This window comes from Juglans microcarpa x Juglans regia, chromosome 5S, assembly GCF_004785595.1.
Source record: "Juglans microcarpa x Juglans regia isolate MS1-56 chromosome 5S, Jm3101_v1.0, whole genome shotgun sequence".
Classification (NCBI taxonomy): Eukaryota; Viridiplantae; Streptophyta; class Magnoliopsida; order Fagales; family Juglandaceae; genus Juglans; species Juglans microcarpa x Juglans regia.
Window position 1 is genome coordinate 3,514,602 of NC_054603.1, and position 22,097 is coordinate 3,536,698.

General features: G+C 34.7%; 2 protein-coding genes across 2 annotated transcripts; one reads left to right on the forward strand and one right to left on the reverse strand.

Annotated features, from left to right (window-relative positions):
• Window positions 1-2,230: 2,230 nt before the first annotated feature.
• LOC121267369 (phosphatidylinositol 4-phosphate 5-kinase 5-like) lies at window positions 2,231-7,490 on the reverse strand. The gene is made up of 8 exons (XM_041171241.1): window positions 6,004-7,490; window positions 4,862-5,032; window positions 4,558-4,723; window positions 4,354-4,470; window positions 3,936-4,129; window positions 3,554-3,795; window positions 3,384-3,456; window positions 2,231-2,867 (listed from the first exon to the last, which is right to left on the reverse strand). The coding sequence occupies exons 1-8, from the start codon at window positions 7,218-7,220 to the stop codon at window positions 2,576-2,578; spliced, it is 2,472 nt and encodes an 823-aa protein (XP_041027175.1). The 5' UTR covers window positions 7,221-7,490; the 3' UTR covers window positions 2,231-2,575.
• A 4,120-nt stretch (window positions 7,491-11,610) lies between these two features.
• On the forward strand, window positions 11,611-18,334 carry LOC121267725 (amino acid transporter AVT1A-like). The gene is made up of 12 exons (XM_041171742.1): window positions 11,611-12,064; window positions 13,763-14,049; window positions 14,357-14,571; window positions 14,928-14,951; window positions 15,038-15,218; window positions 15,300-15,519; window positions 15,604-15,739; window positions 15,844-15,863; window positions 15,980-16,125; window positions 16,849-16,892; window positions 17,128-17,190; window positions 17,975-18,334. The coding sequence occupies exons 1-12, from the start codon at window positions 11,856-11,858 to the stop codon at window positions 18,065-18,067; spliced, it is 1,638 nt and encodes a 545-aa protein (XP_041027676.1). The 5' UTR covers window positions 11,611-11,855; the 3' UTR covers window positions 18,068-18,334.
• Window positions 18,335-22,097: the final 3,763 nt, after the last annotated feature.

Genomic DNA, 22,097 nt, shown 5'->3' on the forward strand with positions numbered 1-22,097 from the left:
AATACAACTTTTTTCTTGTTTTGGGTTTGGAACACTACTATTAGTGTTGCTCTTCGTTGTTTTGTGTCATCTTTTCTGAGCTCGTATCATCTGCAGCTCTATAAATATATAGGCCTGTCACATGTTTTGTTGTTACGCTCCTCACCCAAGCAACAGAAAGAAGGGAAGGGTGGGTTTTCTAGTTATTTAGGAACTGACTCAACCCAGAACATGGATGGAGGCTTGAAGGGGAGGCGACAAAAAGGGTGGGTTTCTCAAAATGGATCTCTTTGGGCATCGGATGGATGAAGGCTTGAAGAGGATCTAGTTTCTTTTTGGTTGGATGGGTTTCTCTAGCTTGAATACGAAATATTTATGAGTTTCGCACGGGATGAGTTTATTTTGTTGATGTGTTTAATTTACTTGAAGATAAAGAAGATTGAAGATGAAATGGAGAGATATACGACTTTATTTTTAAATTTCTGAGTTTTTCTTGGTGCGAGCACAGGATGGTTTTTTGATGTGTTCATTTATTGAAGACTGTTTATTGAAAACAAAGAAGGTTGAAGACGAAATGATGCTTTCTCATAAGTGCATTGCTCAAACAGGCGGTCTCTTTTATTAATTTTCAAACGCTTACAACGTGGAATTCCACGTCAAGCGAAAAGTAGGAGCGGGACATCCGAGCGGGATGCATAGTATTTTCTTTTATTTTTTAGTATGTTAGGTGAAGTATTTAGAGTGTATTTTAATTTATTTTTGTTAATATAGTAGAAGGAGCGTAGATGACTTTTGCCGACGAGCGGGGCCTACGATGATTCTATATCAAATATGTCACGACCAGCATTGAAAAGCTGCACCAAGTAGCCACTCACACGTAGGTTTCGCGATCCCATGCCACGTACTCATACTGTAACATTGACCAAACGCTCTGTCACCATCATATTAGGTCTCCTCCGCCACACCTTTTTGTCGACTCTGAGAAAGGACGCACGCGCGTCGTGCTGGCCCACCGCATAACTGGCAATTGCCAGTTTACGATTGAATCTGTTTCGGTAATTGCGTCGCATTGACGGTGTTATTCGGGCTTTTGTCAGTCACCGGAAAGGATGTCTTTCTCGCAGGAGACTTCTCGAAGGAGACTTGGCTACGTTTGGAACACCGAAGAGCTCAGCTCGTATGAGTTGAATTCAAATTTAAACCTAATCTATTATCTAAATATATAATTCACTAATTTTTAAATATCAGTCAACTCAATACCTCTTTATACATGTGATTTATAATTTTTTTAACTCAATACATCTTTATACGTAGGATCTACAATCTTTTTTAACTTTTTATAAATACATCTAAAATCATCTTAACATCCAAATACATCTAAACTTATCTTAGGCGGGCGCCACAAAACTTACTCTATCATCTCAACTCACTTCTATTCATAAAGAATTAAACTCATATCAACTTAGCTCAACATCTAAAAATAATATAAATCTTCACATTTATAGCATAAAAATTATACTTATTATTTTTTATATCACGTATCAATATGTGATTTTTTATTTTTATCATTCTATTTAAACGCATACATATTGATATGTAAATATGCATATTTAAATAGAAGAACAATCACATATTAATGTGTGGTGTAGAGATGATAGTAGCATTATAGCATTTACTTCATTTAAATCAATAATGTTACTCATCATCCTCTTTTTCATCATTCTCACATCATCTCATAATGTGACATCAAATGATTAGAAACTATTTGTTTTGTTTTACTTGTGAACTTATCATTTAATATCACATCATGGGATGATAAGAAAAATAATGATAAATAGAATTTTTCCATTTAAATAGTAGAATTTTTTCAACTCACCATCCGTACACCACACACATGTTAAGAGAAAAAAAAGTAACAATATAAAAAACAAAAAGAAAGTATATGTGTTATAGGGATGTTGAATAGAATTTTTCTAAATAGTAATATGTAATTTATAAGATTTAATATTTTAAATTTGTATTTTAAATCAAATAAGGTCATGCAAGTATTTTATTATATGTGTTTTATATACCCGTTTGAGAATAAAATTTTTTATTTTTCAAATATAATGAATTTCTTATTTTTTGGTTATGTGTGTTTAAGATATAGATAATAAAATTTATTGATCTTTTTATTTGCAGATGAAGATGATAAATTCTGATGCAATTTACAATTGGATACACTTCAAGTGCTCCTGCTTATAGCATTTCTATAATTTCGCAAATCATATTATATATATATATATATATATATATATATATCGATGTATATAAAGCGGAGGAAAGAACATAAAAAATGGACGTACAAAAGAAGCAAACAAAACTATGTAGAAGGCGTGGAACTAAGCCCTGAAAGCCACAGATGGCCATACACGAACATGGTGAAAGTATATGCATGCATGGCCACCGTCATACAGCTGGGAGAAGACGCGCCTGGCTGCAACGTCCGATCCCAAGATACTTGAAGATTAGTGATGTGAAACGCAGACTTCGATCTTGGGGTATATATATATATGTATGATGGCCCAAAATGCAAGCACTAACTACTTGATTTATTTCAACTGTCTTCTGCAAAGATGTTAAATATGAATTCTCGAAAGCGCCTTGAATATTGCCTTGGATCAACAGCAGATATAGAGGTAGGGTCGTACTGGATGGACTTGTATGCATGTTCGATCTTCTTGCTGATGTCGTAGTCTTGAAGAATGTCAATTATTCCGAAAAACATAATAACCTCATAATACTCCCCTGTTGGTTCTCCACTGATCTGGAATTCATAATGATCAGTTCGTCTCACAGTTTTTTCCACCCTTGCAGGCATGTTCAAACCAAGTTTAATACTGGCCCACCTGCAATATCGACACACCATTATATCAGAACATTCTCTCTTATCTCTAGTTTCTGTTCGAATGATAACGATGTAGTGCTAGCTCTTAGGATATATGCTGGTCTCTGTGGAATCCAGGTTAACTCTGTCATGTTCCAAAACCACAAGGCGTTTTATCCTCAGTTTCAACTTACTATGCAATGAAGCCAATTTTTAGCCTGGGCGCGCAAGCCGCAGGCATGGAACTTTTTATCTGAGGTGTACAAGTTACCCACTAATTATTAGAAAAACTTTGGAGGAGCATCAAGGCCGCCATCTCATTCTCCCTTATGACCAGTACTCTTTCTTTGATTCTTGTTCTCCATGAGGTGTTTCCTTTCCCAGTAAGAATGCCTTCCTAACTCTTTCTGTCATCCTCTTACTACAGGCATTAGACCTGAATGTTTTCTCATTGAAAGCAAACCAAGGACATATAGGAATATATTTTTACTGCATGGAGACTATTTCACATATTTGGATTATAAGACAGAACTTTCACCTGGATGGGTCTAGAAGAAGCTGACCCGTGTCTGCTCTTGAAAGACGAGGAAGTCCTTCACTCAGAGAATCACCTGTAAGAAAGATAACAGTCCATTGTTTTAAGTGAAAAAAATAGATACAAGATTAAGAATCTAGTCCAAGTAATCTTCGGAAAGAGTGAAAAACGACTTGTAGGTGTCCGTGCTCCTGTAGGCGTCCGTGCTCCTGTAGGAGTCCGTGCTCCGGAAGGTGTCCGGGCTCCGGAATTAGGTGTCCAGAGACCTGTAGGAGTCCGCGCTCCAGAGGGAGTGGGGGCTCCGGAAGGAATCAGGTCACCTGCAGCTGATGTTTCTCTGAAGTGAATACCCACCAAAAGACTATAGTCCATAATTCTCTCCTGCTCGAGAAACTCACAGTCCCTATCAATTTGCCTGCAAAAACAAATGTACATTTAGAAAGGCAAAATTAAGAAAATGGAAATAGAGCTCCACGTGGTGGCAATGGTACTTGTTTGGCATGATGAGAGTTGAACAAAGCAAGTATAGACTGAAGGAAATTAAACCATATTCACCTGCAAAACTCTTGAAACCATGACTTCTGCAGTCGGAATATAAAGTTTAGATCAAGGTCTTTAAGGATAGTGGTTTCATCAATCTCTGTCTCAGACTTATCTGATGTGCGGCCAAGGGAAGATCCCTTCAAGTCAAAGCGTCTATGGATGCTATATTCAGTACACATGAGATTTCCCATTATGATGAACCGTACCTATATCATCAACCAAATTACTTGACCACATTACTTGAAAGTACTTTTCCTTACTGTATGTGTAAACCAAGAGGACTTACAGATTGGTATAGTTCTTAAAGTGATATATAGTCTGATAGTTGTTAGATTCCTTAATATTAAAAGGAAAGGCAAAAAATAATGGCCCTGTTACTTTGATACAATTTTCTTGTACAGATTTTGTATAGAACCACTAGCAGTTCTACCTTCTTCTGGGTAGGCCCAGTTAATTTTACACAGTGCAGTCCATAGAATTTGGTCACAAGAGTGTTTTCAAAGGCTCGGACATGGTTATAATAGGCAGAAAGCATCCTTATAAGAACCTGTGGCATGAAATTAATCAGTGGATTATAATTAGAAATCGGTACTTTAAACGAAATATGTGGGCATAACCATGTAATTAAACTCACTTTTACTTCTGCCTTTTTTATAGTCTTTATCATGTAGCGATCATCGTTGGTCAAGTAGAAGAAACTTCCACTTTTACCAGGAGAGGAGAGTTCCCTAAGAGCATCATTGCCGCAGATCGATATCATGTAATCAGCTGGATCTACCTTGAACAACTTCCTTAAGGTCCTGAAAACGAAAAATGCATGATATATGGTCAAAGTTTGTAATCAGCAGAAATTGTGACAAGGGTATTGAAATATTAAATGCACAAGTGCACAAGAAAAAACCAACAGTAGAAACAAATTTAAAATTTCAAGGATTCACCTGAACACTAATGGGCAGTAGTCCTTCCATTTAAATTCACAGGACTGATGTGGTGGAGTGTACTTGGATCCTTCTGGAGGAAATCTCGTCCATACTTTTTCCTTGGGGTCAAAAGCTGAAGCCTTCAAATCAAGGGATGCATGAGTTGGAGCAGGTCTTCCAACAGAATGCCTGTTCAATCAATTCCATATTGAGTGAAAAAAACACCATGCAGTACTACTCATATTCATAAACTACGTGTGAAAGTCAGGAAAGGGAAAACTTTTAAGTTCATAGTTTTTTGTATCTTTGTAGTCGTCATTTTTGTTTGCATGGTAAGGAGTGAAGAAGAAAATAAGTGTCGAACATAAGAAAACATGCACAAATCGTTGCAGCAAGCAGAATTATCATCCCTAATTAACACAACTCGATCTAGCCTCTGGGAAGTGATGTCATGCCCAAAAAGAAAACCTTCTGAACTGAACTTTACTGGGTAAGTAAATGGGAATCAATGAAGTTACTTTTGGAAATTAAAGCAGCTGCACAGTTCATTTATAAGAATAGACCAATGGGGAGCATTGTTGCATGGGCGACAACTGTTCCAAAGTATTAATGTTAGCCAATTCCAGTTTTAATTGATTTGTCCTTTGGTTGCTGAGAAAACTAAGCGCGCAAGAAACTGAAAAATAAGTTTATAATCTTTAAAGTTCTCATAATTCTGGCATTTGAATAGAAGATTCGAATGAAATACTAAATTTTGATTATCAAACAGAGCCAATTCATTCCTAAGTGCTAGCTAGCCTCTCCATAAAGAAGACATTCTTAATGAGCCCAAGAAACCAATTAAGAAAGACCATCTGCGGTTTATAAAACCAAAAAAAATGGCACGACCGACATAAATCATGCAAAATGGTTGAAATGAAGTGTGCCACATGAAATTAAAGGTGACAAAAGACTATTCAGTAATATGTTACATTCTTAATTGGTCCACTTTCATCATGTTGTACTTGCGTAGAATTGTCCATCAATCATCATTAAAATAAATCTTATTTGTTTAAATAAGAATTGATGGTTAGTATCACAACAATATAGTAAGAACTAAGATGCGAGTAAGACGAGAATGTAGTGTGTATATATATATATATAATATGTCTTAATAATACCTGATTCCCAACTGCAAATTTAGCATCAGCTCATAGTTCTTGTGCCCCTTGCATATTGTCTCTCCTTGTCTCTTTGCTCTCCGAGGTACTTTCATTGGTAAACCACTAGAGGTACTCCCCCTTGGATTTGCATCATCGATATGCAGACCCACCAAATCATCCTCAAAATCTCTGCTCGCCATCAATGAATTCCTACGTCGAGGAATATTATCACTGGATTCATCACTTTCCCACGCTTGAGTTCTGTCCAATGGCCTCTCCACGCCAACGCTTACCCTATCATTATCAACTGACATTCTCCTAGGCTTAGCACCATCCCCGGACTTGGATGATCTCCACAATGCAAGCTTCTTTTGCGATGGCAGAATCGAAACCTTCTCTCCTGGACAAATCTTGCAGTCACTCAAATCAACATTGTACACATCTTGAGGATCCCATTCAAGATTAGCTTCTGGGGATGATCCTGGTGGATAATACGTCCCATTTTGCTCACTCGGATCCTTGCTCCAGTTCCCCACGTAAAAACCCCCATCTGGCCAGTTGAAAGTTCCATTCCCTTTAGGCAGACCATCTTCCCAATGCCCATCATACCTGTTCCCATTTGTCCAAAAAAACGTACCCTTTCCACGAATCTCTCCGTTCTTCCATTCTCCAATGTAATGCTGCCCATTCTTCCATTGATATCTCCCTGTTCCTTCTTGTAACCCTCTCCTCCATTCTCCTTCGTACCAATCTCCATTGGCATAGCTCTTCACGCCATGGCCATGCTTCAAATTCATGATCCATTGTCCCTTGTACGTATCCCCGTTAGAGCCTGTATACGTGCCGATCCCATCCATATATCCGCTCTTGAACTCGCCCTCGTATGTGGCCCCGGAAGGCCAACTAAACCTTCCTTTCCCCATGTTTTTGGCTCTAAACCACTCTCCCACGTACATGCACCCGTCCGTCCAAAGGTACTTTCCCTGTCCGTGAGGAAAGTTGTCGGACCATTGGCCTGTATAGTAGTCACCGTTGGGGAGAACCCTCTCTGATTGGTATATTTCGCCGGTGCCGGGACTCCCATTGTTGTCGTTTTCATCACTGTCGCTGTCGTCTTCATCTTCTGCATGAGCTACCGACGTTGTGCTGAAGAAGCTGTTGGCGCGTTTTTTTGCAGCCTGTGTCTTGCGCAGCGTGGCCTCCCATGCCTTTAGAACACCGCTTTCTTTGCTCATTGTGCAATGTTTTTCTTCTTTCCTCTAAATTCTGTGTTTCTTCACATTGCCTTACTATTTACAAAGCGATATATTGATGGAAACTTGTACGAAATTGGATTAGATAGTACTTATTTGGAGGAAATCATGAAGACCCAGATGAAAATAGAATCGTGCAACGACGAATTATTGATAGGGAAGGATCGGAGAATGTTGAATCTGTCAATGTCATCTCTTTCTGATCAATATTTCTTTGTTTGTTTTTTTGAAGGAAGCGAAAAGAGCGATTGAACCAAAGAGCTCCTTTTCTTTCTGAACCAGAACAAACGGTCATGGTGGTGTAAAATTTTGGTCTTGGTTGTGGTTATGCCATTCTCATGACAGGTGTACATAGTATTCGTACAATGAAATGTCTAGATCTGGACACTTGTCACTAGTGAAGTGGGCAAGATCAAGCCCTGCAAGCCATTAATTAGCCGTGTCGAATTGAATTATTAATATTATTATTCTTATTATAGTTATTATTTTGTCTTAAGCGTGTGTCGGATTGAACTTGTTCAAAACTAGATTTACATGTTCCTACTTCTTCATGTCTCTTTGTGATGAAACTTAAATCAGAAACCACGAAACATTCTCTTATTGGTCAGAGAAGCTCAATTTTCTCCTGTTCTGTCTTTCGGATTCAGAGGGACAGAGACTCGTTCATCTCCTACAACCTCTGAAAACCATGACAGTTGGAGAGAAGGGCAAAAGGCTAGGCGATGTTTTCTGTTTTTTTGGGTTCAATCCCTTACAAAAATGGGGAACTTAGATTGCTAAATTTGGATAAGAAAACCAGACCCAGAAAAGTCATGTTTTGTTTTAAATTAGTGCTCACTCCGATCATAACGCTTCTATGGATAACTGAATGGATACAGAGTAATACATACCAGAGATCAGTGGGATTATATCCAAAAATAATTTTCCATGTTGTCCAGTTTCCCAAGAATGAAGACAATGGCAAAAGACTTAGGGCTGAGCAAAAAATCCGACAATCCGACTCCGCTCCGGCTCCGCTCTGACTCCGATTAGTCGGAGTCGGAGTCAATGGTGAACCGACTCCAACTCTGCTCCAATCCGACTCCGACCCTCCGCCTCCGAATCCGACTCCGCCTCCGCCTCCGACTTGGCCCTCCGACTCCGCCTCCACCTCCGCCTCCGATTTTATACATATTTTATAAAAAAAAAAAAATTGTGTTTTTCTATATATTAACTATTTAAATTTTATACAACTATATCTTATATAGTTAGTTAAACTCAATAATATACTAGTTAAATAATATATTTATACTATAATATATAGACTAAATTGACTAATAATAGTTTAGTATATGACTATATGTAAATATCATACTATTACAAATTTACAATATTACTAATTTACTACCATGTAACACTAAATTACTAATATATAAATATAATAGCATGTAATATTAATGTATATATAATATACTATAAATACTAAGATGCATAATAACATCAACATGTAATCCTAATGGATAAACACTAATCTATAAATTTATAATAACATTTAATACTAATGTCTAAACTATAATAACTAAAGTATTATTCATATAAATTTTATATAGCAATATCTTGTATTAATTATATTTTTTGACCTAATAAATTCTCAATATATTCCTTTTGATAAATATATTAGTAATACTATATTAGTAATACTAATACACACTATTCATTAGTATAATAATTAGATTTATGGCCTAATACTAATACTATTAGTAATCCACTTTAAGTCTATATATAAATTACTATATAAATCACTATAGTATTAATTACTAATACTATATTACTATATGATACTATTAACTATAGTGAATCAGTGATATACTAGTAGTAGACTACTAGTATACTAATACTATCAGTGATATAGTTAGTATAATATTTATACTAATACTATTATATAGTTATACTAAATTAAAATCACTATAGCAAATACTAATATATAGTTATGCTAATCACTATAACTAATACTAATACTAATATAGACTATAGTTATAACTTATAGGATTATACTAAATCACTATAACTTATACTAATATAGTTATACTAATCACTATAACTATATATAGTATTAATATCACTATTAGTATAATATATAGTATTAATATATATTACTTGTTTTATTTAGTTGTATTTTTTGTTATAATCAAAAGTTTAAGTTTAGATTGTAATTTTGAGAAAATTGAAATTTGAAAGCCCACAATTTTTTTTTTTAAGAAAAAGTGAGTCAAATATGAAGTTAGAAAAGACAAAAAAAAAAAAGTCTAAAAATCCGACTCCGTTCCGACAAGTCGGAGTCGGAGTCGGAGCGGATTCGACACAGTTCGGAGTCGGAGTTGGAGGTCGAATTCAACCTCCGACACAGTCGTAGTCGGAGGATGGGCCCTCCGACTCCAAAAGGGTCGGTGCTCAGCCCTAGCTGCCAGAAGTGATGCCTGATCACTTCCCCAATGCTAGTAAATCCTGTATCAATCAACAATCCCTCCTTGGAGGATCAATAGATTTATTTAGGTAGTAAAGTGATATATATATATATGAAATAAACTCTGTATTATTTATCCATATTCATGTGAATTTTTTACAGTAATAAATATTATAGAATTTACTTTAATAGCAATTATAAAAAATTTAATAAAAAGAAATTCACAAATCATTTGATATGGTACACTTAATTATAAAATTATTTTTATTATAAAATAATTTATAACTTCAATAAAAACGAAACTGATTTTGTTAGGCAATATCGGCATCTCCTCGTGCAATAGAGAAACCAGAATAACAAGATTACTGTACTGATTCAGAGGAGAGGGGGCGTCATGCGCAGAAGGATATTAGAATGACAACAAATTGAATTGTCTTATCGAGCAGTGCTACAGCACGAGTTGGTCAAGAACAATTTTTTTTATTTGTTTTATTTTATTTTATTTTTATATTTTTAATTATATTTTTTTAAAAAATATATAATATTATTAAAAATACTTCTTTAATTATTAAATAAAATAAAAAATAAAAAAACAAAAGTTTTTTTGGCATCGGGACGGAATACTTTACCGGATGATTAACATTTCTGTTGTCTTTATCTACAGGCGTCAGTGATACACATATTTTCCGTCCTTACGTAATTTGTACACTGAATAACACATGCTTCTCTCCAGAGTTAGGATAGGCTGCCTTTGTCGGCCTCGTTTGCTTAACAATTTTTTTAAATTCATCTCATTTTATTTTATTTTATTTTATTTTATTTTATTATTATAATTATTTTTAATTTTTACATAAAATAATTTAAATTTTAAAACAAAATATTATTAAAAATATATTTTTAATAATATTTTATTTTATTTTTAATTCTCAACTAATTTATCTCATCTGTAAAAGGCTAAAGACAAAACCGCAAGAATTTAACGTATACGACACAAAAATACATAAATTAGTTGGAGTCCATAACTTAAAAGCGGGCTGTATATATATACGTATATATATTCACTGGCCTTTAACTGTGATCAAGACCAAATTATCTATAAGAAACTGTATCATTTGTATTCAAAATTTACTTCAATTTATCTCAATTTATCTCTTCTTATCATTATAATTTTTTTAAATTCTCACACAAAATTAATAAATAATTTAAATTTTTTAAATCTTAAAACAATTTTTCTAAATTTTCACACAAAATATAATAAACAATTTAAGTTTTTTAAATCTTAAAACAATTTTTCTAAATTTTCACACAAAATATAATAAATAATTTAACTTTTATTTTATTATTTATAAAGCATCTCAATTCATCTCTAAATCCAAACCACTCATAGATATAATCTTATAATAATATTCAATCATGAAATCTCATTGGCTTAAAAAAATAAATTGCGCATGTTATAAGGAAAATGGTTTGTAAGGAAAATGCTTAATTAGTACTTTCTTAGAATGCTTATGTTTAGACATTTGAAATATTTAAAAGAATATGAATAGTAGTAAAATAGTTTGAATTAAGATATTTATTGGATTTTGAGAAAATAAAAAAAAAATTTGAATAAAAATATTATAAAGTTAATAAAAAATTAATATTATTTTTATTTTAAAATTTGAAAAGATTGTATTGATTTTTATTTTTTTATTTTGAAGTTTGTTAAAAATTATAATGATTAAATAAAAATTAGATAAAAAATTCAAAATTAAAAAGAGTTTTATATTTAATTACCATTTTTTTAAAATATTTTGTTAATATTAATGAAAAATAATAAAAAATGAATGATATAATAATAAATAAATAATAATAAAGTATTCTGAATACCCAATCTAACCTAATAAACATAAATTGAGAACGCACAGAATATAATTACTCCTCGATCTTGTATCTAAACAGCAGAATCTCTCCAGTTTATCTCCTCCTTCCAAAACCCGCTAGATTCTTCTACATATGTCCACTTTCACGTCCACCCATCTGGACCAGATGATCTGTACACCTTAACGTAACGTTCACCCAAGACTTTCTTTTGAAAAACTCAAACGTCAAGAACTAAGCACCGCATACCTTCCCATCTTCAATCCCGACACACGTCCTTGGGTTTGTTTCTCTTGCTAGAGACCCAAATACGAATGGCTGCAGATAAGGATAAGGAGACAGAAGCTGAGTTCTTCTTCTTGGACGAGAATGATGATGATCATGAAGGTATTGAAGTGAACAAGATTTATGGTGGTGGAAGTGGTAGTAGCAGTAGTGATATTGAACATGGCGAGGAAGATGTTCATCTTCAGGGTTCATCTTCTGATGCTTTCGCTTCTCAGCAATGGCCACGGAGCTACCGGTAGGTGTTCGTTTCTTCCTCTTTTGTTTTTGAACAATCCTATAAAGTATTTTCTTGAAACATAATAATTCTGTAAAGATTGCTTCTTTGAAATGTAATTTTGTTTCTATTATTCTTGGAACAAGTTGTTTCATTGACCATTTTATTTAATCATTTAAGATTTCTCAGACTTCACTTGGTTTAGAGAATACAGGAAAATATATTTTCCACTGAACCAAACAGTATGAATAGTTTATTTTTCCCCGTTTCATGTTGCCCCTGTTTGGTGGCTTTGCGCTCCGTCTGACAAATGCATGAGATAAGCCTTGCATGCTGAGCGCGGCACGGTCACTATCATTTAAACCCCAAAATTTTTACCCGGAATTGCACTTTATAATTTGGTTGGTAATAAGGAATTTCGAATGAGTTAAACATTGTCTAGTTAGTCTGCCTGAGCTGTAATAGTGGTCAATATTCTTCCAAACTTATAAAAATCTTAATCCTTACCTTAAAAACCCAATATCTATAGTTTATGGTGTCAAATGGTTTGTAGTTTTTGTTCAGATCAAATTGAAAATGAGCAGGTTTCATCTCATACTGAAGTTTTAAAGACAAACGTGCGTCCGAATTGTACTCGATAGTTACTCTGCAACTCCTTGAAGTGTGTGGGAGGATATTTGGCCATAATCAATGTCATATAACCATGTGTCATGATTTGACTTAGGGCGTGATGATTATGTTAAATCAATTTGCATGTGCCAGCTTGAGAGGTCACTGTCAAGTCGCTTGATGAGCATTTTAAAAAAATCTCAAACCTTATATCCCCATTTAGTTACTTCATAAGGTACATCTGCTAAGAATTAAGGGTTGTTTGGGAAACGTTTTCCATCTCATCTCAATATTTTTCATAATTTCTTTAACAAACATCACTAAAACACATTTTTCAATTTTAAATCATTAAATTTTTCATCTAATCATTATAACTTTCTCAAACTTTCAAATAAAATACAAAAAATAAAAACCAATTCAACATTTTCAAATCTCAAAACGAAAATAATATTTTTATTTTTGTTTCAAGTTAATATTTCCAAACTTTTAACTTTATAGTATTTTTATGTAACTTTTTTTCTCATTTTCTAAAGTTTAATAAAACATCTTAACTTGAACTAGTTCGCTACTATTCACAAACTATTTCACTATTATTCACAGAGTTTTCATCTCATCTCATCTCATCTCATTTTCTAAGCATCCTCTACCCTTTTTTACTTCGGCATTTTCAATAACAAGTGCTATTTTTCTTCTTTTTTTTCTCATTATCTTCTCTTTCTTCAAGAGAATGGCAATTTGTTTTTGTTTTTGTCTCTATCTCTCTCTCTGTTTTTTTTTTTGGTTTTTAGTTTTTTTTTTTTTTTTTTGTTCATCAAGGAAAATGAGAAAAAATGGTTTTTCTCTTCTAGTTTCTCGTTTGAATGCAAAATATTAGAGCTGTTCTCTCAGGTACTTCTTTTATATAATTGTACAATACAAAAACTAGCGCGAAACACCTGGAGAGGTCTTCTTTAATAGGTTGGCTTTAGTATCTGAATACAATGTTGTAAAGACATACCTGGAAAAAGGAATTACTTGGAAGGGTGTGAAATTCAAGTCATTATATATAGACTGAATACATTCAAGTACTTAAACCTTTTTATCTCGGTTTCTTTTGTCATTTTCTGGCAGAGCAACTACCGATTCTTATACCATCACAGCATCACCGAGTTTTGGTTTACTTGGACTTGGTTCAAGTGCTATGTATTCAAGCTTTGATGATCGTACTAAAAGCAATTCAGATCTGGATGGAAGGTCTCCTTTACTGTCTGATTATGAAAGAACTCATCAGAAGGAAGACTTGGATAAGATCTCAAGAGCTCAGTCATCATTATCAGAGAAAGCCTCATTGAATAAGCAGCTTACTGGGGAGTTACCTATTGGTCATGGCTGTAGCCTAACTCAGACTGTCTTCAATGGTAAGCCTTTTTGTTCTGGTGCTCTGTTACAATTCTAACTCACATATGAGCTTCCTGTTGTGACAAAAGTGTTGGTAAATAATATTCATTGATGGAAGAGAATGTCTAATTTGTGACAAACTTCCGCACCGCTTTATCTACTTATGTTTCTCATACAAGGGAAAAAACGCTTCAACATCGAGTAATAGCCCACCCTATTGAGAATCGTAAGAACAAATGTTTCTGTCATCTGTTATGCTCTTTGATTTGAACTTTTATGTGTTCACTTTCTTTTAAAATTTCATAACGTCAAATTATTTTGAGGTAGGAATTAATGTGTTGGCTGGAGTTGGGCTTCTTTCTACACCTTACACAGTGAAAGAAGGTGGCTGGGCAAGTTTAGTAGTGCTAGTTCTTTTTGCAGTTGTATGTTGTTACACTGCCTCCCTCATGAGATACTGTTTTGAGAGCAAAGAAGGTATCATAACCTACCCAGACTTGGGAGAAGCTGCCTTTGGACAATTTGGACGTCTTTTCATATCTGTGAGTTACTTGTAACTTAAATGAACGCTCAATATCTTGTTTATAAGTTGCTCAGGCTTGTTCTTTACAGTAATTGACGGCAAACCTTTGCTTATCAATCTAGTATTCCTTTTCAGATTAAGACTTGGTCATGTTATTTGGTGCATGTTAACTGTCATGTTTGGTCGGTTCATTTTATACTTCCAGACATGATAATCTGACTAGTTTAAATTTATTCTGCATTCTATTTTCTTTTGAACATTTAAATTGGTAATCTTGGGAGATGAAATAGACTGCAACATATTATTTTTACTTATTTCTCGGTTGTTCTGTATTCAAGATCTCTGATGTTACTGTATTTATGGATCTTGGTGCAGATTCTTTTGTACAGTGAGTTATATGTAAGTAACACTCAGATCCTGATTGCTTGAACTGTATGCCCTTAGTTGTTTGTCGGAATAATAAGATTTCTTTTCCATATGTGCAGTCCTATTGTGTAGAATTTATTATTTTGGAAGGAGATAATCTTACCAAACTATTCCCTGGGACTTCAGTGGATTGGTCTGGTGTTCATCTGGACTCTATGCATTTGTTTGGGATTCTAATTGCCCTGATTGTTCTGCCAACTGTTTGGTTGAGGGATCTCCGTTTGATCTCATACCTTTCAGGTGTTGCAAACTTGTTCTTTCAGGCCACCATAGGGTTCATGAAATTTTGGATATAACCAAATTTTTGTTATCTATTTGTAGCTGGTGGGGTCCTTGCAACAGTTTTGATAGCCCTGTGTGTTCTTTTCCTTGGTACAACGGATGGTATTGGATTCAATAAATCTGCTCAAGTAGTGAACTGGAGTGGCATTCCATTTGTCATTGGTGTGTATGGATTTTGCTATTCCGGGCATTCTGTGTTTCCAAATATCTACCAATCAATGGCTGACAAGACGAAATTTAGCAAGGCACTCGTAATATGGTGAAAATTTGTGGTTCCAAACAGGTGCAAATTTTACTTGCCTTTCTATCACTCATGCCTTAATTTTTTTTCCTTTCTGTGCAGTTTCCTTTTGTGTGTCTTTATATATGGGGGTGTTGCTGTCATGGGATACCTCATGTTTGGTCAGCAAACATTGTCCCAGATAACTTTGAATATGCCACCAAACGCATTTGTTTCCAAAGTTGCAATTTGGACAACGGTAAGTATGAGATTGGAAGTTCTCTTTGAAATGGGATTTTATCCGTGAACTTTGGTCTGTGTACATTTGTGGTTTCTAAGTTACCATTTCTTGCTTTCTGTCAGGTTATTAACCCAATCACTAAATATCCTTTTCACAGATACTATTCTTTGATTGAAGTCAAATTACGTGTATTTCTTTATCATTTGTCTTTTTTCTTTTTCTTTTTTTTAATAACTCTGATCCCTTAACAATCAACAAATATGCTCTATTGATGAACCCTTTGGCAAGGAGTATCGAGGAGCTGCTTCCGATCAGAGTTTCAAGTAATGTGTGCTGTTTCATTCTTCTAAGAACAGCACTTGTCATTTCTTCAGTTTGTGTGGCTTTTCTTCTTCCGTTTTTTGGTAATTTCTTGGAACTTGACTTGAAGTAAATACTTCACATTTTTCAATATCATCTTATATTTATTATACAAAATGTATCGAAATAGTATCGGCAAAATTATACCCTTCTGGACAGAAAACATGTATTTTTTGTAAATTACATGTTATATGCTTTTCCCAAAATTGTTCATTTCCTTGTCTAAATAATTGTAGTTTTATTTAACTGTATGAGGTTGAAGGGAAGTCAATTGAGGTTGGAGCCAAGTCTATTGCTCAATGCCATGAAGCATTTTTGTTAGATCAAGTTTAGAGAACCTCTGGATATAATTATATATTTACATAGAGGCCCGAATGATATAACTATATAACATGTGTGATTATATCTGATATGTACTGCTAATATGGTGTTCGAACCTAGTGCAACAAGATTAGCATTTGTAAAACTGGCTAAAGGGCAAGCGTGCATTTAATTCAAATCCCGAATCAGGTCAGTTAGGGGTTGCCTGGTGTTTGATCTGATGTCACCTTGCTGCCATCACAACTTTTAGTTTTCTATCCTGAATGAAATCAGTTTATTTCAAGGAATACTTTCTGAAGATGTTTCTTATAATTAATTTCTGTTACCTATGGACTTCGGGGAAATATGTGCTACTTTTTATCCATTATCATTCTTGACCAGCTTCACCAACTTCCGGTGTTGATTGAGCTAACTAGATGACTGTAATCATTTTGGTTTGGCTGCAGGTCTTGTGATGGCCTTAATCGGTTCTTTCCTTAGTATACTTGTGGTAAGACTGCAATTTAGTTCAATAAATACATAGCTGTATTCCACAAATGTTAATTGCAGGAAAATGAATTCCAGACACTGAATCAATAACATTCTGCATGTTTCAATTACTTCATTAAATAGAGAGTTTTGGGTAGAACATGGTATAAAAGAACATTCAAGTTTCCTAATGCTGATTTATGCCAACTTGACATACGACTGATATGTTTTATGTGGTGGATGATGTTCTGATCCAGGCAATTATAATGCCCGCTTTATGCTTTCTAAAAATCGTTGGGCAGAAAGCTTCAAGGGCACAGGTGAGCAGAGTTTTACCCCCATATTTTTGTCCAAATCATAAAGAAAAATATTTGTAGATCTGGTGGAATTGTCTGATGGCAATTTCATCCTACACATTAGATAACTGCTGCTATGGAACCTGCTGAGGTAACATGTTGGCTTTTGTTTATGGCAAACGCCACCGATTCTTGAAAACAAAATGAATAGCACCATTCAATATAAGTAGAAGAACCCAAAATGATACATGAAAATCTCTCCTCTTATAACATGTTGTAATCTGGAAAAGTGGAAAATGTAGAGAGAGAGAGAGAGAGAGAGAGAGAGAGAGAGAGAATTTGGGACTATGACTACTGACTCATGGTGGATCTAAATTGTAATCCACTGGTTATTCCTCTAAAGATTCTGGTATAACCAAAAGAAAGAATTCCGTTGTACTGGATCTTGGGGCTGAATGACTAAAAGAGTAATAAGTAATCCTCAAACGGGTAAGGAGTAATTAAGCTGGATTAAAAACTGAAGGGAAAGTTAACTATTTCTTTTTCTGTCTTCCTTTCGTTTCTTTTCTTCTTCTTTTTTCCTCTTTTTTTTACGCTAGATTAGTTCTTACAACAGTTAAGAACTGAAATTTCGGAGGGATGAATGTATAAAGAATGTTTGATTTGGGTTTCTTTTTGTTCTTTCCCTCTTCCAGAAAAGCCAGAGCTTTTATGCTCACAAGTTTTCCTCTATATGTTCATGTCGTTTTGAAAGTGTATTCGTTTGTCATACTTTGTTGACACTATTTTTCTTCCCTTACATGACCAGATTATTTCAAGTTCCACAATAGCTGTATTGGGCGTCATTTGTGCAATTCTTGGGACATATTCTTCATTGTCAGACATTATGAAGAGCCCTTGAAACATTCATCTGGTTGAACATCTCAACACTTCTGGTGGGTACTCGCCCAGTTATATGTATGCTTCAACCCACAGGTGACAGGTTGTGAAAGGAATTAGGAATTAGACCTTTATGGATGTGAAAATCATCATATGTTTGTATGCAGCTTATGCAAGATTGTTGGGATATGATTCTAAGAATTAAGTTTGCTTATTTCTATACTTTTGGAACAAATGAATTGGTTAATTTAATTTAGTATCAGAGTAGAGCAAATGTTCAAAGTTTGAAGCTAACTCTATACCCCTTATTCAATTAAATACGTACTTATTAAGAGAGATTCTGCCCTTAAGACTATAACCCAACACAAAACAACAGGGAACAAGAAAATAGATGCAAAACAAATCTTAACCTGATTCACCTAAGAGATAATTACTAAAAGAGAAATCATATTTGCAGTCATGGAGATAAGCATAAACTAGGTCCAGGAAATGGCCTAGAATTCATAAATACTCGATTATTTCCAGATTCACAAATTAGCCAATCACATGAAACGTACTTATTCTAGATCAAACAAACCTCGAAAATAGGTTGGCTTCTTAGTGACTCATCTAGACTTGTTCTTGGAAGAAGTTGAACCACCAATGTCACCTACTTTCATTTCTGCATCTTGCAATATTTAAGGACTTGGATACATTAAAATCTCCATTTATATGACACACTCAAATGCCAAATTAATAAACCAAAGATCGATCTGATCCATTGCTTGAAAGTTTACCCTTTTTTCCCTTTTCTTGCCACCATAAAATTAAGGAGTCTTAGTTAATCCATTTTTATTGGGTTGCATATTCATGCGACACCCAAGAGTATCGTAAGGTACAAGAATTTAAGAAACTGATAATCTCTGAGCTCTTTTTGCATATATAATTTAGACAGACAAAGACAGAGAAAGAAAACATGGATAGCTTGCCTCATCTCTAAACCAAAGTTCTGCACAATCAATGATGGACACGTAAAGAAGAATAGGGAAAAGGATACACAATGGCTGGCACTGATCCCCGAAGTCTTGCAAGTAATTGGCAGTACAACCTTCTTGTCCAGATGTTCTGCCCACGAGTTAGAAAAAAATGCATCCAAATAATAGGGATTGAATGCGACAGGGTAAACGGCAATAATATTTGGCATAAATATTCGCGTACGTGGCAGCGTAAATTTATTGTTATCATCACGCGACAAGATATAGGATATGGATATCTACGTAATCCCAAAGGAAGATCCACTGAGGTACTCTCCACTCCGCGACGAAGAGGGAAAAAATCTTGATATCATTGCTTCAAGCTCCGTCTGGTTTATCCGCTTTTGGATAAATTTTGGGACTGAACTAACCGGTCGGGGCTAATTTTTCGGTTTATTTTTACAACCCTAATTTTATGCTTGATTTGTTTTAGCAAAACTATCTCATTTTATCTAATTATTATAATTTTTTAAAATTTTAAATAAAATATAATAAATAAATCAAAATTTTCAAATTTTAAAATAAAATAATATTAAAAAATTAATATTTTAATAATATTTTATTCAATTTTCAATTTTTATCTCATCTCAACTCACTATCCAAACCAGACAAAGATTTCAATCTTTGCCGTAGTTTCATTCACACTTGAATTTCATCAAACTTTTTTTACTTTATACATAAATAGATAAGCAAATGCAAATAATATTTTTGTACATATATATTAGAGTTTTTGTACTTTTTTTAAAATATGATATTGAAACAAGAAATCCTGAATTCAAATTATAGCTCTACACTCTAATATTCCCCATTAATTAAATATTCTAAGTATTTAGTTCACACGATGAGAATACTACAACAATATTATAGTTCTTTTGCTGCGATTTTTTTCTCGGCGATGGTCATCAGTCGGTAAATTAATTGATTATATCTTTGATTTAGGGCTGTAGATGCTAAATTATATTATTGTCTATATATTCCCTACTAGTACTCTTGTGGTTCCATTTCTCCTTCGATGCTTGCCGCGACAAATCCAGCCAAAACCACATGTAAATTTTGGCCAAAGTTAAGGGAGTTTTTTTTATAGGTGTATGGTATAACTATTTAAACAACCTAGCTGCATGCAGCAGATCAAACACCATCCGAAGGAACGTAGCTAACCCCAACTCCAAATTAACGAAATAGATTAACCCAGATCGAGCTCTAGTCCCCAAAGAAAACCTTTTCCAAATCCGAAAGTGATTATATATATGTATATATATATATATATATATATATATATATATATATATAGACACACACACATGTAGGAAAATGAAGCCTAAAGATTATTAATTCAAAAGTACCTTATTATATTTATAAGTACAATAATCATCGTATATAGTCCGCCCTCGAGGAACGCGGAAGCTGAAAGTTACAAATCATGTGAGTTCCATCAGCGACATGCAGGCCCTAATACCCTATGTTTCTATAGTACCCCACTTGGTATTGACATCACATGATAACATATTATATATATATATATATATATATGACATTATAATTTCCCTTCCATAAAAGCATGCACGCACAAGTACATGAAAATGAATCCATTAATTTCCTCATCTTCACAAAACAACCAAAACAAGTATACGTTATTTAATTTTGTTTTGTTTTTTATTTTTAATTTGCGTGTGGTTGCTGCAAGCCTGCAAGGAGGATTCGAGGGTTTTTTTTTTTTTTTTTTTTGCGATATTTCCATCCCAATGAATATTCATTGTTGCGATATATGGAAGGAAAAGTTCTGCCGTACTCTCCGTTCTGGTCATAAAGTTATCCATGCTTATAATATCTTCTTCTCATGCTTTAGGAGTAGGACCAGCTTGCCGGGAAAATCAATACGAACCACTACTTTTACCCTCCTTTTCTAACCACAATTTGCACGTACGTACGTACATAACACCTCTCAACAAACTCTGTTGTTTTAGATCAAACCCAAAGATTAGTGTTGGATTCATGGCTAGGTTTTCCCGGCAAGAACTTCTGCTCTCGTGACTCCATGGTTTGTACTTGTCTTGGCAAGTCATGTAAAGAACCTGGGTCGATCGGGTCCCATGTTGCCTCTTGCACTTTACCCACCCTCCCACACGAGTTTTTCAGCTTCAGTATTCAGCTTTCATCTAAGATCTTCAGCCCCACAGTACCTCTCACAGATTATCACTTAAAACCCTTAAAAGTAACACAGAATTAATCCAGGTTATTCAAAGCACACCCTACGTAAAAAGCAATTAGTGGCCAAGAGTTGCAACCCTAGATTATTAGATTTTCCCCAAACAAAGTTAAATACAAAGAGGCAAACACGTTCAATTACATACAATTAATAATAATATATGCAGGAAATGCATACATCACATGTATATAACAACATGGTCGTAGGCCTCAGGGTGCTTACTGATCAATTCACACTGCATCCAGCCTCCTAAGCACATCAACTTGAGGAGATTCATACAACACACTCCTGGGCAACAACCCCGACATACTATCCATCGTCTGGGGCGTGAAAACATCATCGAACGGCTCGAACTGCGTCGGCTGATGATCTTCAAGACCCGGGTCCAGTAGTACCGGCACCTCCGGCGAATAATCATCATCGCCGACCTTCATCACCGGATCTGGAACCTGAACCATCTGATATTGACCGCCGACATCGTCATCCGTGCCGGGAAACTTAGTAGGGTCCGGTAATTCAGAGTCCTGGCCAGTGAGCTCTTGGACCAAGGCCCTGAATTGCGAGGCACTGTCCGCCTTCACTTTCATGGGATTGGATATATAAACCACCTTGATAGGCTTAGAACTCTTTTTGGTTTTCGTCTTTTTGGTTGCTTTTCTTTGGTGCCCACTGGTTTGAAGGTAATTATCCATGTTGCTAGCTCTAAGGTAAGCAGACAGATAAAACAGCTAGCTCTCGAAGCTCAAATGGATAATATACAGATAATTTGCATAAAAGTTGTCAGGTGACCGTTTGTGAAGGAAGAGATCGATCTCTGCAAAAAAGAGAGGCTT

Bases quoted from the DNA above. Each gene is read 5' to 3' on its own strand.
- LOC121267369 (XM_041171241.1), bottom strand. From the start codon at position 7,220: ATGAGCAAAGAAAGCGGTGTTCTAAAGGCATGGGAGGCCACGCTGCGC. The intron at 4,471-4,557 runs GTGAGTTTAATT...TTCATGCCACAG, and splicing joins TAAAAAAGGCAGAAGTAAAA to GTTCTTATAAGGATGCTTTC. The intron at 3,796-3,935 runs GTGAATATGGTT...TTGTTTTTGCAG, and splicing joins TGGTTTCAAGAGTTTTGCAG to GCAAATTGATAGGGACTGTG.
- LOC121267725 (XM_041171742.1), top strand. From the start codon at position 11,856: ATGGCTGCAGATAAGGATAAGGAGACAGAAGCTGAGTTCTTCTTCTTG. The intron at 12,065-13,762 runs GTAGGTGTTCGT...ATTTTCTGGCAG, and splicing joins CAATGGCCACGGAGCTACCG to AGCAACTACCGATTCTTATA. The intron at 15,864-15,979 runs ATATCCTTTTCA...AACAATCAACAA, and splicing joins GTTATTAACCCAATCACTAA to ATATGCTCTATTGATGAACC.